The 15,316-nt window shown below is 40.9% G+C and overlaps 2 protein-coding genes across 5 annotated transcripts; both read right to left on the bottom strand.

Moving 5' to 3' along the window:
* On the bottom strand, positions 948–5,460 carry LOC8081750 (sphingosine kinase 1). 3 transcript variants are annotated; one of them, XM_002460813.2, is made up of 10 exons: positions 4,983–5,460; positions 3,693–3,815; positions 3,498–3,598; positions 3,265–3,337; positions 2,966–3,052; positions 2,788–2,865; positions 2,572–2,642; positions 1,786–2,088; positions 1,585–1,707; positions 948–1,484 (listed from the first exon to the last, which is right to left on the bottom strand). In XM_002460813.2, exons 1-10 carry the CDS (start codon positions 5,329–5,331, stop codon positions 1,278–1,280), a joined length of 1,515 nt encoding a protein of 504 aa, XP_002460858.1. In that variant the 5' UTR covers positions 5,332–5,460; the 3' UTR covers positions 948–1,277. The 3 variants fall into 3 exon arrangements, with proteins under 3 accessions (XP_002460858.1, XP_021310007.1, XP_021310006.1); XM_021454332.1 differs by having other exon boundaries at positions 3,693–3,841; positions 4,983–5,105; XM_021454331.1 differs by lacking the exon at positions 4,983–5,460 and adding an exon at positions 4,353–4,976 and having other exon boundaries at positions 3,693–3,841.
* Positions 11,910–15,316, bottom strand: LOC8056335. Of its 2 annotated transcripts, none has more exons than XM_021452360.1 (3): positions 15,111–15,316; positions 14,976–15,039; positions 11,910–12,345 (listed from the first exon to the last, which is right to left on the bottom strand). In XM_021452360.1, exons 1-3 carry the CDS (start codon positions 15,220–15,222, stop codon positions 12,183–12,185), a joined length of 339 nt encoding a protein of 112 aa, XP_021308035.1. In that variant the 5' UTR covers positions 15,223–15,316; the 3' UTR covers positions 11,910–12,182. The 2 variants fall into 2 exon arrangements, with proteins under 2 accessions (XP_021308035.1, XP_002460857.1); XM_002460812.2 differs by having other exon boundaries at positions 11,910–12,342; positions 15,111–15,314.

The raw sequence follows: 15,316 nt of genomic DNA, 5'->3' as shown, positions 1-15,316 counted from the left end.
TTTATGTTGTGTTTAGTCCAACTTTTGAAAAATATTTCTACCTCTAAAAACAGAACACCAACAAAATAGGTGGAATCTGAAGCTGATTTTCTAGAAACATACTCACCTTTCGAGTAGTACAATTTTCTTAACTTAGTTGGGTGCTGATTTTGGCTTTCAGTTTTTAATTTTCACAAATGAGTGAAAAATACAGGATGCTTTATAGTTATTTCAAGATAAATAAAGATAGTGGGTAGGTTTTGTAATTGTTTCAACCAAATAGCTTACAACATTTTTACATCACACAGCTCGTAACAGTTTTTCCGTAGCTCACGCCCTTAGTTTAGTTGTACCCCAGTTCACCACAACACAGATCGATTGAATTGGATATAAGTGTGCATAGACAAAGCTTATACAAAAGACGGTGGTAGCGGTATGAGGCTAATAATAGGTGGGGGCATCGAGAGTTGAAAGAGATAGGAATTAGTGTTGATCAGCATATGCATGCTGATCATGTCGAAGGCGTTTAGGTTGGAAACGATGTTGATGGTCTCATCCTCTGCCACGAACTCCAACTATAGCACACTACAACATAGATAGCCAGATAGACAACCAACACTCAGAAGGCGAGAAGATATAATTAAAAATTTACTACTATTTATGACGTGCAATATGTATCATTACATATACAATTATTAATAATATTTTCCAAGTTAGTCCAAAAAAATTATGGGCGGAGGTAGTAGTATCCCTTTTTTAAAAAAATCATTTCAAGTCATCAAAGTTATTTACCATTTGACCAAATTTATAGAAGATTGTCAATACGCATGACATTAAATAGGTATTTCTAAGAATATGTTTAATGATAAATTTAGTGATACTTATTTCTCGATATAAACATTGGTTCTTTATATAGACTTGATCAAAATTAATTAAGATAGTTCGACTTAAACTAGAGTGTCAAGGTCTTTTTAGATGGAAGCACAAGTTTGCAGGAAAACAGTCCAACTGTTTGTACAAGTGACAATCAACAACACGGCCAACAATAAAAAAAAAGATTATGAACTGCCCACTTCTCATTTCTCGCGCCAGCACTAAAAGCGGCAGCCATGTGGGCTGGGGCCGTGAAAAGAAAACAATTTATCGACGGAGATCCAGGATCCGTCCCTCTCGGCTCATTGCTCATCCACTGGAGTGGGGTGTGAGTATATTTACATATACAGTAGAAGCACATGATTCTACAAACGAAGGAAATTACTCGCAGACAGTAGTGTAGTGGAGAACAGGGAGAAGAATCGTCATCTCGGGGAGAAGATGGTGGCCAGCCCCTGGTCCACCGTCAGCTGGATGGGCGGGCCGTACGCCATCAGGTGCCCCGGCTCGTCGCCGGCGCGGGAGTGGGACCCATCATCGCCCCTCGCAAGCACCTCCCCGTCCGAGTCGATGATACCACCCTTGGTGCTGCTGCCCACGCGCAGGCCCGGCTCGATCCGGATCGCCTTCACCTGTCGTTCGTCAGAGTTGCCCAGCCCAGCACACCTCGTTATGTTTTGATGACAGAGTTCAGGGACATGGTGGGTAGAACGCATGGGCTAAGCAACGCACCTTGAAGTACTCCACGCATGGCGAGTTCACGTAGGCGCCGTCCTTCATCTGGAACAAAAGGCCGACAACATCCCGCCGTGGGCAATCCTTGATTATGGCAGCATCCAAGTAGCCATCCGCAAACTGCATGGCAAGAAACAAGTACGGATCAAGCTATGGAGCACAGAGGAATCCCCAAGCACGAAACGGCGAGAGACTGACCTCTGCTTTTGGTGCTGCCATGGCATCTTCACTGGCGAAAGGAACATTGCCGAGCCAGACTGAAACGAACGGACCGTTCAGCGATCTCCATCTAAGATCGGATTCTTTGACCGACGGGCCAACATAGCCACGCGTTTCACCATTACTGTCAGTTGCTACGTCTTCTTGAATGCCCGTGCTAAACCCGTTTGTTTCGGAACCGGTAGTTTGATCCACAGGATCACCAACTTCTTCATATCCTGGTGCTGGAACAAAAAGGATGCGCCCATTGTACCGTCGCAGGTTCAGCACGCGGAGTAGTAGCTGAAAAGAAGTTGCATTGCACATGGCAGAGCACATTGTGAGCTTCTACAGATCCAAAAATACCCTGAGAATGATTAACATAATAAAGCCACAAAGGTGCTAGAGCGATTTATGCAATATGATATCATTATCTTCTGCATCTATTATGAGTACTAGAGCTCAACCAGCATATTGCAGAAGATTCACTTTTTTTCAGGTATGGTAACCATGATATTTTATTTTAGGGCTACAATGCATGAATTCACATCTAAGTTTATACAATAATCAAAAAACAATTTCCTGCAGTTAGAGCTTTGAACTTAGTAAAGCAAGAGATGCATCTGTCTCGATGCTGCCAAGCTGGTGCAAGATCAGCCAGAAAGGGCATCTAATTTCTGCAGCACCTCTCTGTTAAGTCCATTAAATATAAAAAGAGAGAGAAACTTACAGATACGAAAAAAAAACACAACTACTTGATATAAGCTTTTAGGGTAGAAAGTATACATAAAAGTCAAGGCGAGCACTTCCCATCCACCTATACTTCTCTGATTCAATATCAACATCAGCCACCAGACCTGCAATTCGTAGATCATTTTCAGGCTTGTCAATTAAATTTTACTGCAGCAAAAGAGAAAGTGACAGAGCAATCTCTGAGGAAGGTGGCCTATGTTATTAGCTGTTGTTTTCAAAGAGTTAGCATAGAGATTGTATGCTGCATACCCCATGTAAGCATTAAGACACTAAAGAACCTTGTCTTTCCTTGCACAACAGAAGTAACATCAAGTGCACGTTTATGACCTGTGTAACAGATAGAAGCTGCATCAGCGAATGGACGAGATAATGAAGAGAGATGATGTGGCTGCTAGATGAAAGGTAGCAAAAAACAAGGACAAAGGACCTCTGATGATTGCAAACACAGCATTAGATATAGAGAATGGTTCACCAGCAGCATGCAGTAGAGACCGTGCCATTCCATTTCCAGTACCTGTTGCACATTATATTGTTTGAAAAGTCTGCCCAAAGCACTAATGACAATAAAGTGCATAAATGCTAGAATCTGGAAAAAAACAGCAAAAGCTACAAGCTAGAACTAACTAATCTTGGTTAAACGGCTTTTATAATGATTGCATATGAAAATGAACCTAAGACACAGTACTACTCACTAATGTGCATCATTACATCCATATGATAATGTACCTGCTGGAATGATCCCAAGGGGCACTTTTATTGCTGTTTCCCAGTCTTCCCTTTGCAGGAGACCATTGACAACCTAAAAACAAAATAAAATAACAATAAGAGAAAGAACCAAAAATAGCAAGCAAGCAAATAGAATGAACAGTGCTCAAATATCTGAAAACAAGCAAATTTTCAGAGCATAACAAATTGCACAGAATTGCATTCACATACGGAAAATGTGGTTCTTTGCTAACCTCTACCATCACACCATCTCCACTAACACAAATGATGCCATCATACTTCCTAAGATCAAGTGAATGTGCAATCTCTTGAGCATGAAGGCGATGCTTGGTTTCTAATCATGTTTCACAATTTGAAATTAGATACAGAGTAACAGGCACCACAATTACAATCCCAAAAATACGATGGATAAACATAGACCACCAGACCTTGCATCGTATAAAGCACGCCAGAAGCTTCAATGAGGGGGAGGACTTCATTCTGGAAAATACTCCGTCCGCTTCTCTTTCCACCATAAGGGTTCACTATAATGAACAATTTGTTTGGCCGGCCTGTAGCAATATTGCAGGAGGAATACCTAAGGGACCATGAGTAGGTAAAACTGGTGTTCTAATTCAGTTGTTAATCTACTATGCTTTTCTCAAGGAGTTAGAGAAACATGAACTAGTACCAACTAGAAATGAAACAGAAATATGCAGGAGAGAGCACTAGATCAGCACTATCAATGATGACTAATTGAGCAAAAAAAGGACAGCACTGATATTTTGCATTGATAGCTAGGGATGCAAGTATCCCATATTCTGAGTCATTGGATTGACCCAGAACTTGGTAAAAGGAACTAGAATGGCATGCCATGTAATTAATTTAAGGGGAGAAATGAACTAAGTTAGTTGACACACAAAACACCATTGCATCCTACGAATATGATGGCTAATGCAACATTCAAAGGTGATGTTAAATAGCAATGGGTGATACTGAGAGGAACATTCAGCCAAATCTCACAAAAGAACAAAAAAGGATGCAGAAAATATGCATAACATGAACAGGCATAACATTACTACTGCAAAGTATCATTTAGACAGACATACACGATTCTGACTTGTTCGAGGTGATAATAGTTGAAATGCAGGCTTTGTGCGATGTGCACTATCAGCATCATGTCCATTTGAAGTCAACCGTGGCAATTGAGTAGACCAGACCTCTGTAGGACTCGACTTGTTGGCACCTTGCATGCTACTACATTTGTACATTTGACGCTTTGACCAGGGCATGCCCAGAAGAACAGCTATTCAACTGCACGGTTTCACGCATACGACCATTACAATCGAGAACCAATTGCTTCAAACTATTATTGTTGAATCGAACCAAAGCGACTGGACATTCTTCTGGTTTTGTTTTGATTTTTTTCCCCTTACTATCAGGAGCAGATTTTTTTTTTCTCTCCCAGCTATCCAATCGAGTCAACGAACTCCTCAAGTCCGCCACGCAACTACCGCCGCCTACCCGATCAAGAACCAGGCGTCCAGGCAATGCCAAAAGTCCAACCACGCGATTGAACTAAAAAAAGCAATCGTTGTGTGACCACATCGATCACATCACGAGCCAAGCACAATTCCCAAGATGCAGGAGAAATTTTTTTTTTCAAAAAAAATAGTAGGATGCAGGAGAATTGAAATAGTCGAATTACAACTAGCAGAGTGACAGCTGATACTGATTACCGAGCGAGGCGAAACGATCCCTGATGGCGTCCGCCCACCGCAACGCGGCATCATCGTTCTCCATCTCCACCACGACCTCCCCTCTCCTCCGATTCCCATCCCCTCCTCCCCCTTTTCCTTTACCGCCGCCGGTCTCGGCAAAGGTCGCGAATTTGAGCTTCCTCCCGTCCACCCGGCACCCGAGCACCTCCGACTCCAGCTCCAGCCGCCGCTCCTGCCCCTCTCCGTCGCCGGCGGCGGCGGGGCGCCACGCCAGCTCGCCGCCCCTGAGCGTGGCCTCCGCCTCGATGCTGTTGACCCGCACTGACTCGGTCAGGACCTCGGCCTGGGGCTTCTGGGGATCGGCCATGGAAGCACGAGGCTGGTCAAGCTTGTAGTGTAGCTTGCTCGGAAGTATCGATGGGGTTGGAAGCCAAGCCAAGCGAAGGTAGCAGAGGTTTGGGGACGAGGCGAGGAGAAAAGGTGCGTGGTTGGGGCGGTTAAATATATATCCTCGTTGGCGCCTTTCTGGTTGGGGACTCCGTATTTGCTCTTCTAGCGGAGAAGTTAGCTTTTCTTAATTTTAACTCACTATATAGCGCTATTCTACGCCGTATTCTACACCATAAGTCAAAACTGAATAGAAAAAATACTGAACAGTACTGAACCACATTAGTATCATCTAATACTACACTCAGGACCATGAAATACCGAACAATACTGAAACGTGGATACTAAACGATATTGAATTCTACTTAGTATAACAGTTCGGTGTAGAATAGTATTCTACACCTAAAATGTAGAATAACACTTGTGTATAAACATATATTAATATTTATAATATATAATTAGTATTATTAGATAGACCACTAAATATATTATTATAATAAATTTATTTAAAGATATAAATATTACATGTATTTTCTATAAATTTAATTAAAGTTTAAAAAAAATTAATCTAGACATATCTATAACATCATCTGTTTTAGAACGGAGAGTATGCGTGTGGTCGTGTGGAGTATGTATATGTGTGTACGTGTGGTGTATGGTGTGTTGTATTTGTAACGGTTCAGTGTGTAGGAATTTTAATGGTGTTTTGGTAAAGAAATCCAGATAATCTTGGGAATTTGTGGGAGGCTGCTCCCAAATTTTGTACTTTTATTGACGGCTATTCTCCATCCAGATCATAGATCACCGCTAAGCCTCTAGAAGTACAGGTAACAGGATGCTGCGTCGAATTCTTCGGGTGGATCTTGGTAGGTAAAGTGGTGGGTGTCTTCTAAATTAGAATTCCTTCCCTTTGTAGGAAAAATAACTTCCAATAATCAAATTTAGAGTGCCTAAATTTTTATTTTATTTTATGAAGTATTCATTATCTTGTTTTGTAGCAGCAGAAGAGATGCTATGCTTAGCATCATCTCAGTTTATATATTACACACTGCCATTGATGGCTCACTAGACCATTTTTAGGTGGCACGTGAGACTTGGGATATGTTTTGGATCAATTCTCTGCTAATAAATAGCTAGCTAAGAGCATGAAGAGTTTTATAAATATTCCTCCTAAAAAGTTCAATGTTTTTCAAATCCTAAAAAGGTATTAGGGGAAAAAAAGAAGGCTATCTCCAATAATTTCTAATATTTGACTTCTAAAAAAATCAATTGTGGTCCCATTTGTTTTTTGTGGCTCTTTTTTTTTGGCGGGCAGAACTCTTCGTGCTGTGTCTCCTCATCTATGGAGTACGCACCTCGTCGCTACGTCTACGGTGGCGTCAATCACCTACCCTGGAACTAGCGAGAGTCTATCGTGGAACTAGTGATGGAGAATGTCGCGGTGGAGGAGCACGGGAAGGAGGGAGCCGCGACAAAAGAAGACGCGGAAAGGACTCCACCTAGGAACACCGTATCCTCACGTGGCTTCGACAGCGCAATGTTATGCGAAAAGAGGGAGATTTTCCAAGCCCTAAAAGATAGGAGATTGTTTTGGGAGTTGTTGGAGAGAGATTTTTTCTCATCTTTCTAAAAACTAAGGATTAAGAGGTGGGAACTCTTGGAGTTGCTCTAATAGGCCACAGTTAATATTACCTGCTATTAGCTTGTTTGGTCCAACTAGTGAAATATATAGTTGTTAGTTAAGTATTCAGCTAACAATTTGTCAAAAAAATTTATTTAGCTAACGATTACCTAAACTATTAGCTAGCATGTTTGGATCCAGTGAGCTAATTATTAGCAGCTAACTATAAGGTCTTGTTTAGTTCTAAAATTTTTTAAGATTCTCCGTCACATCGAATCTTTGTATGTATGCATGGAACATTAATTATAGATTAAAAATAACTAATTGCACAGTTTACATGTAATTTGTGAGGTGAATCTTTTGAGACTAGTTAGTCTATGGTTAGACAATAGTTATCAAATACAAACGAAAAGTGCCACAGTAGCTGAATCTAAAAATTTTCACGAACTAAACAAGGTCTAAATCTTGTTAGATCCAAACAGGGCCATGACATCTCTGTCCCATTATTGTCCCATTATGCTAATTAGATGTTTAAACTGGACAACGCGTGAGCTACCAACAACAAAATACGTATAGCCAATATCCAGAGTTCATCTTCGTTATACGGACTATTGTGTCTAAACAAACCGGATTTCTCTTTTAATAAGTCTCAACTAGTGGGCAGGATGACAGGAGGCACAGGGCATGAGCCCGTGAAATTCGACAAAGGTAGGCCCTAAGCACGTTCTTGGATAGTTGAATCTATTTGCATATAGAGGCGTAGAGACAAAGGCACCAGAGCCGTGGGGCTCGCTGGCATGCTCCAACTGTCGCCATAGGAAGCAGCATCAAACCTACTAGATGGCAAGCCTACAGTTAAACTCCGTAATCACGCATGGCCAGCATATTAATTGAGCACATGACCAGCATAGCCTGTTGGCTTGCGTTTATCTATTGAATTCTCCAATAAAAAAATCAGTGAATAATATTTTTAATCATGACTTATTAGCTAAGTGAACAAACGGTTTGCAGTGAAGATCGACCACAAATTGTTTCAATTAGTAACCACACAACACAACACACTAGTTCTGTTGAGAGAGAGACTGTTGGCTGTTAGGAGATCCCTAGCTAGAACTACAAGGTGGCATACGGTCCCTCCTAGGTCATCTTAAAAAATCAACTTTTAAAATTGTTCTAAGTCAAATTTTTAAATTTTTATCAAATTTCTAGTAAAAACTACTAAGGTTTATAGAATGAAATTAGTATCATTAGATTTTTTTTTTCATAGAATACATTTTCATAAGATGTCTATTTTATGTTATAGATGTTATTACTTTTTTCTATAAAGTTAGTCAAACTTAAAAAAAATGATCGGTACGGATTCTAGAAGTTGAGAGCATGTTCGTTTGCCAGAAAAGTCATGGCTAAAAGTATTATTCGCTGATTTGTTATGAGAAAAAAATACTACAAATACGTGAAGAATTTCAAATGTGATTAAATGTTTATTAAATTGTAATGCCTCGGACAAGACATCACCACACCCTATACGGAGTACAGATGAATGGTTGCTTAAGCCCGGGCAAAATACCTGATAACCATTATCCGTACCCGAATTACGCAGACCCGAGGTATCCAATCCTAGAGCGATTTTGATTACCCGAAATTAGTTTGGGTAATTTAGGTAATTTTATCCGAATTACCCAAACATTTGTCTATATTTTTGTATTTATCATGTGTTGTTAGTTAAACATTAAAACTTATCAATTTATTAGAATATAATTATTTTTGTTTGAACAAGTGACCGTAATATATTATTCTCTACAAAATGCTATTGAAATTCTATACAAATTGCTGCTGAAATTATATATAAATTGCTATTGAAATTGTTGTTTTCTGAAAATTCAGTTAAATCGGGAATAACCAAATCCGAACCCAAAGTATCGGGTACCCGAAATTACAGGTATTGTTTTTTTAGACTAATATCGGGTAGCAGTTTTCACTACCCAAATTTTGAATCACCTGAACCGAAAAAATCGAGTTTACTGAACGCCTAGGCTTATGGTTGCTTCAATCTTTCATACTAGGAGGATTTTCCGCGCGTTGCCGCGGGTATGAAGAAGGAATATAAATATGTTAGAATGTGTATTGCCTAGTTGGACAACTTGCATGTTCATAGAAATAGGTGACTTGTTGATGTGAATATTACAATTGTATTAGCTATTCAATTTTAATTGTGTGTGATAGTGGATTGCGTAGTTAAATAGCTTGTATGTTGAGAGAAATAGGTAGTGAAATTTTGCTTTATAAGAGTATAAGATTTCCCCTGCTTAAATGGGCACTAATTAATGTAATACACTAACACCTGGACCGTAGAATTGTTATGTCAAGACGCTTAGGTGGTGTTTGGCTCCATTTGCCATAGGCAAAAAGTTTAGCCCTTTGCACTAAAGGTGCTTAAGTTTAGCCTAAGTAAGGTGTTTGGATCTAGGGGCTGAAGGTGTTAAAAGATGAAAAGAAGAGGAGAGAGAAAGAGAGTGCTGCACTTTTAGCCTAGTTTAGAGTCTCTAGTAGAGTAAATGTTTACCCATTTGTCCATCTTTTGCACACCCGTTTGGATCCTCATGGTAAAAAAAGAGCTAAAAGTGTAGGAGTAAAGTTTTGCCATAGGATCCAAATACTCCATCCGTCCCAAATTATAAGTCATTCCAAGAATCTTGGAGAATCAAAGTTTTTCAAATTTGACCAAATTTATATAGCAAAATAATAATATTTTTGGTACCAACCAAATATCATTAGATTCTTTGTTAGTTATATTTTCATAGTGTACCTATTTTATAACATAAATCTTTATATTTCTCTATATTTTTTGTCAAACTTAAAGATGTTTTGACTCTCCAAGATTCTTGGAATGACTTATAATTTGGAACGAAGGGAGTAAGACCTAAGGAGGAGGAACCATGTACTCTGTTTGCAGAATAAAATTTGATCTTTTGGGTATCAACCGGTCTCCAAAACAAAAATTTTACTACTAGTGTTTTTTTTATTGTACCATATATTTACAAAGCATAACAAGTAACAAGTTATTCTTTATGTAGTTAGCTCTTGATGCAAATGTGGAGATGTGTTTTTTTCGATAGAGAGAAACAAATTGACGTAACAAACCAAGATGCATACCTCTTAAAGCAAGCGAGCAAATTGTAAACGAGGAACTGGACGTGAATGCGGTGGTTGTCAAGTAAAGAAAACGAAAAAAAAATGTCAGTGTCAGTGTCACTGGTGACTGAAAGAACCAATCCTTTGATGATCAGGAAGTCGTTTTCGTCAATAGGGACGCGGCGATGTCACCACAGCTTCTTCCCCCTGATGCCAAACGAAAACGGCGCTGGGTGAACACGACGGCAGAGGTGCGGTCCGGAACCGCAAGGGAGCAAGGAGACGACGGTGCGTCTCGGATACGCCGGCCGATCGATACGCGATCCCGGGTGTGAAAACGCATGGCTGAGCAAACGTTGGAAGACCTTTTGCTCCACGAATCCTCTAGCTTTACAACCGTTCCTTGCGACGCTATGACTAGGGCACTATCATCTTTATACGCATGCATAAAGTATTAAATATAGATAAAAATAAAAACTAATTATATAGTTTGATTAAAATTTACGAAACGAATCTTTTGAGCCTAGTTAGTCCATGATTGGATAATAATTACCACAAACAAACGAAAAGTGCTACAGTGTCGTGAAATTTTTTCCTCGCCAACTAAACACGGCCTAAAGCCTACTACGATTGCCACACCGAAAAGGACACAGATTGAAGTAAGGGGACACTTTTTTTAAAAAAACCATCAATGACATCAGAGAAGGTGAGTTATATAATCTGCAGGACATCGAATATTGACCAAACTATCGCATATGGGCTGACGTTTATTTTATATATCTTAGATCAAAGGGAGTGGGCAAGAATTGACCTTTCAATCGTTTGAGTTACATATATACTGTATAAATATTTCTGCCCCTAAAATGGGACCTGAGCTTGTCAAAACGTACGACTTCTTTTTTGTCCTTCAGATACAGAGGGCATAAAGCTTGTCAAAACAGATGACTTGGAGCTCCGAACTCAGGAGTGGAGCCTATGCCCTATACAGACAGTTTCTATCTTGCATTAGAACCGGACCTGAACTCCATTTTCTCCTCAGCCAACAAGATGGATAGCCAATCAGAACAGGACAACAGTATTATAAACATACATACAAATGGCGTAGCCAACAGCACGTGGCATAACACAAATGAGTACTATCGGCATAGCAAATGAGTACCACTACCAAATTAGTAGAACGGACCACACAGCAAGGACCATTCCAGTATTCCACGCCCTATGAACATCCCAGATGCAGATATAAATCTTCAAAGGTTTCAAGAAAAAGGCCTTTGGAGTTTGTTTGGGTTCTTGGCCGAAACGAAAAGGGAACAAATGGAGATTTGCTTGACCTTTTCATCGCAAAAAAGCCATTCCAGGAAGAAAAGGAGATTTGCATTACCTTTTTATTATCACAAAATAGCCATTCCACGAAACATATCTTGCCATAAAGCCGTATTTATGCTTGACCTTTTCATCGCAAAAAAGCCATTCCAGGAAGGGAAGAAAAGGAGATTTGCATTACCTTTTTATTATCGCAAAAAGCCCATTCCAGGAAACACATCTTGCAATAAATCCGTATGTACCTACGACCATATTGATTCTCCATCAGATAGAACATGGTATAACCCTGTCATCAGCAGCATGCTTACACATCCTTACGACTTCGGTCCAGTAAGCACCAGATCCTTCCCTACAACTTCGGTTCAGGCTCAAAGAAATAGCAAAATGGTGAAACTCCACAAGATTGCCTACGGTTACAGAGGAGCCTTGCATGAGTACACATAAGAAAGAACCTTGAACACTGTAAATACTTTTAACAGGACTGAGTGAAAATATGTTGCCATTTCAGCAAAGGGCACCAGAATTTTAGAATAGACCACACTTGGTCACTATATCCTGAGGTCAATATCAAAGAATCAAACCTTAATATGATACTATCACCAGGTAGTGCAGAAGGCAATTCCCGAATCTTGTAAAGAAACTGACAGCAAGATTTGTAAGCAAAGCATGTTTTCATTTCTTTGTCAAGCACAGATTCAGTTGCTCTACAAGCTAGAAATATACGGGTACACAAAATTCTGCTTAGTGCAAAATATTTAGTCATACAAAGACTTGGCAGACTGAACTCTTGTCTTCTTGCTTTTTGCTTTCTGGATCTTCTCCTCAGACTTTTCATTCTTTGATACAGCCCTAGCAATTGCTTTCATTTTCCTAGCATTCTGTGACCTTTTCATATGCACTCCCTTTTTTATTTTCCTGCTTAAAGAGACAAAGAACAGACTGAGGACATGTATCTAGTCCACAACAACGCAAATTTCAGGGAACACAGCTAAGCATATACCAGAAGGGACAAGCTTTTTAGGGAATTCCTTAAATATTCACTTTTAGTGTCCTATAATAAAACTTTCAAATGTAGTTACTGAAGGGGATAGGAGAGCAGTAACTTCAGTAATTCACTCTCAGTAGCCTATAATATCTAATGTATGAAGCATTTAGGCAGTTGACTACAGCTCAACCTTACATGGCCATAGAAAAAAAAACTTTGTTGATCCTCAGGAATCTACTAGTGAACTATAGATGCTAATTAGGTCAAAACAGAAAGTCAAGTTAACCCAACTTGAGTGCAAGCTTCCATGCTACAAACTGAGCTGTGAAGCCTCATGAGACACTGATAAGTATTTGGTAGATGCAGCAGGTTTGGGCTACAAAAGAGGTGTACCCACATGTGTACAGTTTACTTGTAGTTATGATCTTTCAGTCATAACTACTAAACAAGTCCTCCACAACTACCATGGATGCCAATTATTTTCCATTTGTTGACTTCTGAAAACTTTGACTTTTCTCAACAACTTCCAATCAGTTGAATTTTTTTAAATAATCCACATAACACATAAGAATGATATCCAAACCAGATGTTGCTGTTTTATGTCAATTAATGGAGCATATTATACTAACACATTTCACAAGCCAAGTCAGACTGTCAGAGCAATATGTTTGAAAAATCCACAATCCTCACATCCATAGGTGCATTGCACAAACAATTTCCTAGTCATTTGGAACAGCATGCATGAAGTGCACATACAATTTGGCATATAAATCAAGGTAATGACACATTGAGAAACTATTCGTGGCTAAAGTGTATTTTTGACATAAAATTGAGGAGGTATCTAATGTTGGAAAACCTGAGGGGTTTCAAATTTATAAATGTAAGTCAAATTTGGGTTACAAGGAAATTTCCAGAAAAAAAAGGACAATATGGGGAGGCTGGCGCTGGGCCACTTCAATGTTTGGGGCAAGTTAGCCAGCTGCTGCCTGCTCCACCCATGCCTTACCTCATGAAGGAAGGCAGCAGCTGCAGCAGCTCCTGCCTCCACCATCTGTGGCATATCTCCACAATGGGCACGGATCAGCTGGCTATGAAACCCTACCAGAGAGGCTTCAAACACAGAGCAGAGTCTCCCTTCTCCATCAGAACACACAACTCTCCACGACTCCACCAGATCTCCACATCTCCCTGTCATCCGGTGCCGCTGCTATCCCTGTGCTACTTTGGGCTGTGTGGCAGAAGCTCAGCAGCTCACTGGTATTGTGCTGGCAAGCTCATGCTGTGCTGTGCATGTGGGTGTGGCCCTGGTGCTTTTGTGCCAGCAGTTATCACAACCACAGTATGGACATTGTGTTTCCTGTGCAAGGTGGCTGTGTGCCAACCAGAGGTCACCTATCCCTGCACGACACAAGCACGGCACAATGCATGCACAACATCACTCACGCCAGTGAGCTGTTGGAGCTCTGTCACCATGCCTCAGCTATGCGCAGTCACAAAACAACAACTGCTTAAGGCTGCAAGCTCACCAAGATAACACCATGGCTGAGCACCACCACCGAGTCACAGGGATCACATGAGACCGGCACAAACCATACTGATCTAACCAGGACACAAGCACGCCACAGCCCTCTTGTGCTTTTGCACAGTCACAAACATACAGTCACTAGGCGCCATGTGCAGAACGAGGAGACAAATACGAACAGGGCTAGCAGCCTAGCACTGAAGCATCACTGTACAGGAAGATGGATAGCAGGTGGGCAATGGGGAGGTTTCTGTGCTTTGATTGCCAAGATTTCACATTTTGATAGCATGCCACTCCACGCCCATTGTTCAGAAGTGCCGCATAGGGCGAAGGTGGGTAAGCTCTCCACTGACCACAGCCAGCAACCGGTTAGAACATAGACACGAGCTGCAGCCACTGTGTTCCTTCACGAGGAACGAGGAAGGGCTAAGGCACCTTCAGAGCAGGCAAGCAGATGGTCCGCTCGGCCTTGGGCCTTCAAGTGGCCTAGCAGCAAATGCTCCCCTTATTCCTTTTTTTTCATTTTTCTTTTCCTTTCTTCTGTAAACTTCCTTCTAATTCAAATTTGACTTCCAAATTCGAAATCAAAATTATGTGAAAACACCTCAAATTTTCCAACACTTTGCCCATGTGCCCCTTGTGGCACTCAATTGTGTCCGTGACAGTTGACACACAATCATACATAGAGAGATCATCACAAGAGAAGTCCCAGGTCTGAAAAGTCATGTCTGAAATTACTGTTGTCTGATATATTGTGAGAGAAAAACACTGCTGACTGATAGAAAAAGTACGGCTGATAAAGGTTTCCCTACCTACCAAAGCAACCTAGCTAACAAAAACAGCATGCCGAGCATATCAACCCATATCACATATTATTGTTGTTGGATTGACTTCCAGTGTTCCACCAAAAACAATGTCACAATAATACGGAAGATTATTGAAGGTCCTTCATAATAATAATTGACAGAACGAGCCTCTGTGCACACATATATAATTATATAAAAGTAATAGTAATTGCTGCACTGCAATTTTTTAGCTTACTTGTTGATCGAACCGAGCGCCGCGGTGACCGACGATGGCTGCTTTCCCTCGGACGTATCCATAGCTGCCAGGCAAAGGATAAAAATCATGAACGGAAGCCAAAAATAAAAGAAAAAATTGACAGGGGGGAACTACGTTGTGGGGCGTCCGTGGCGGTGGATGTAGCGGGGCCACCCTCAGAGGTGTCCATGGCGGCGGCGCCGCCGCTCTTCTTGGCCTTGTTCTTCTTGTTCCGGTTCTTCGCCATGGCTGCGCGGCGCGCCCTGCTGGTCCAGGTCCTAGGGGCTAGGGTTTCTCGGCGCTTTGGTGGTGATCTCGAACTCGGAGGCCGGAAGTGTTGG

Source organism: Sorghum bicolor, chromosome 2 (assembly GCF_000003195.3).
Source record: "Sorghum bicolor cultivar BTx623 chromosome 2, Sorghum_bicolor_NCBIv3, whole genome shotgun sequence".
NCBI lineage: Eukaryota > Viridiplantae > Streptophyta > Magnoliopsida > Poales > Poaceae > Sorghum > Sorghum bicolor.
This window is presented reverse-complemented; position numbering and strand designations above follow the sequence as displayed.

Excerpts from the sequence above, each read along its gene's own strand:
- LOC8081750 (XM_002460813.2), bottom strand. The coding sequence starts at position 5,331 with ATGGCCGATCCCCAGAAGCCCCAGGCCGAGGTCCTGACCGAGTCAGTG. Across the intron at positions 3,599-3,692 it reads CGTGCTTTATACGATGCAAG|AAACCAAGCATCGCCTTCAT; the intron begins GTCTGGTGGTCT and ends AAACATGATTAG. Across the intron at positions 3,053-3,264 it reads CCTTGGGATCATTCCAGCAG|GTACTGGAAATGGAATGGCA; the intron begins GTACATTATCAT and ends AATGTGCAACAG.
- LOC8056335 (XM_021452360.1), bottom strand. The coding sequence starts at position 15,222 with ATGGCGAAGAACCGGAACAAGAAGAACAAGGCCAAGAAGAGCGGCGGC. Across the intron at positions 15,040-15,110 it reads CGCCACGGACGCCCCACAAC|CTATGGATACGTCCGAGGGA; the intron begins GTAGTTCCCCCC and ends TTTGCCTGGCAG. Across the intron at positions 12,346-14,975 it reads GCGCTCGGTTCGATCAACAA|CAGGAAAATAAAAAAGGGAG; the intron begins GTAAGCTAAAAA and ends TGTCTCTTTAAG.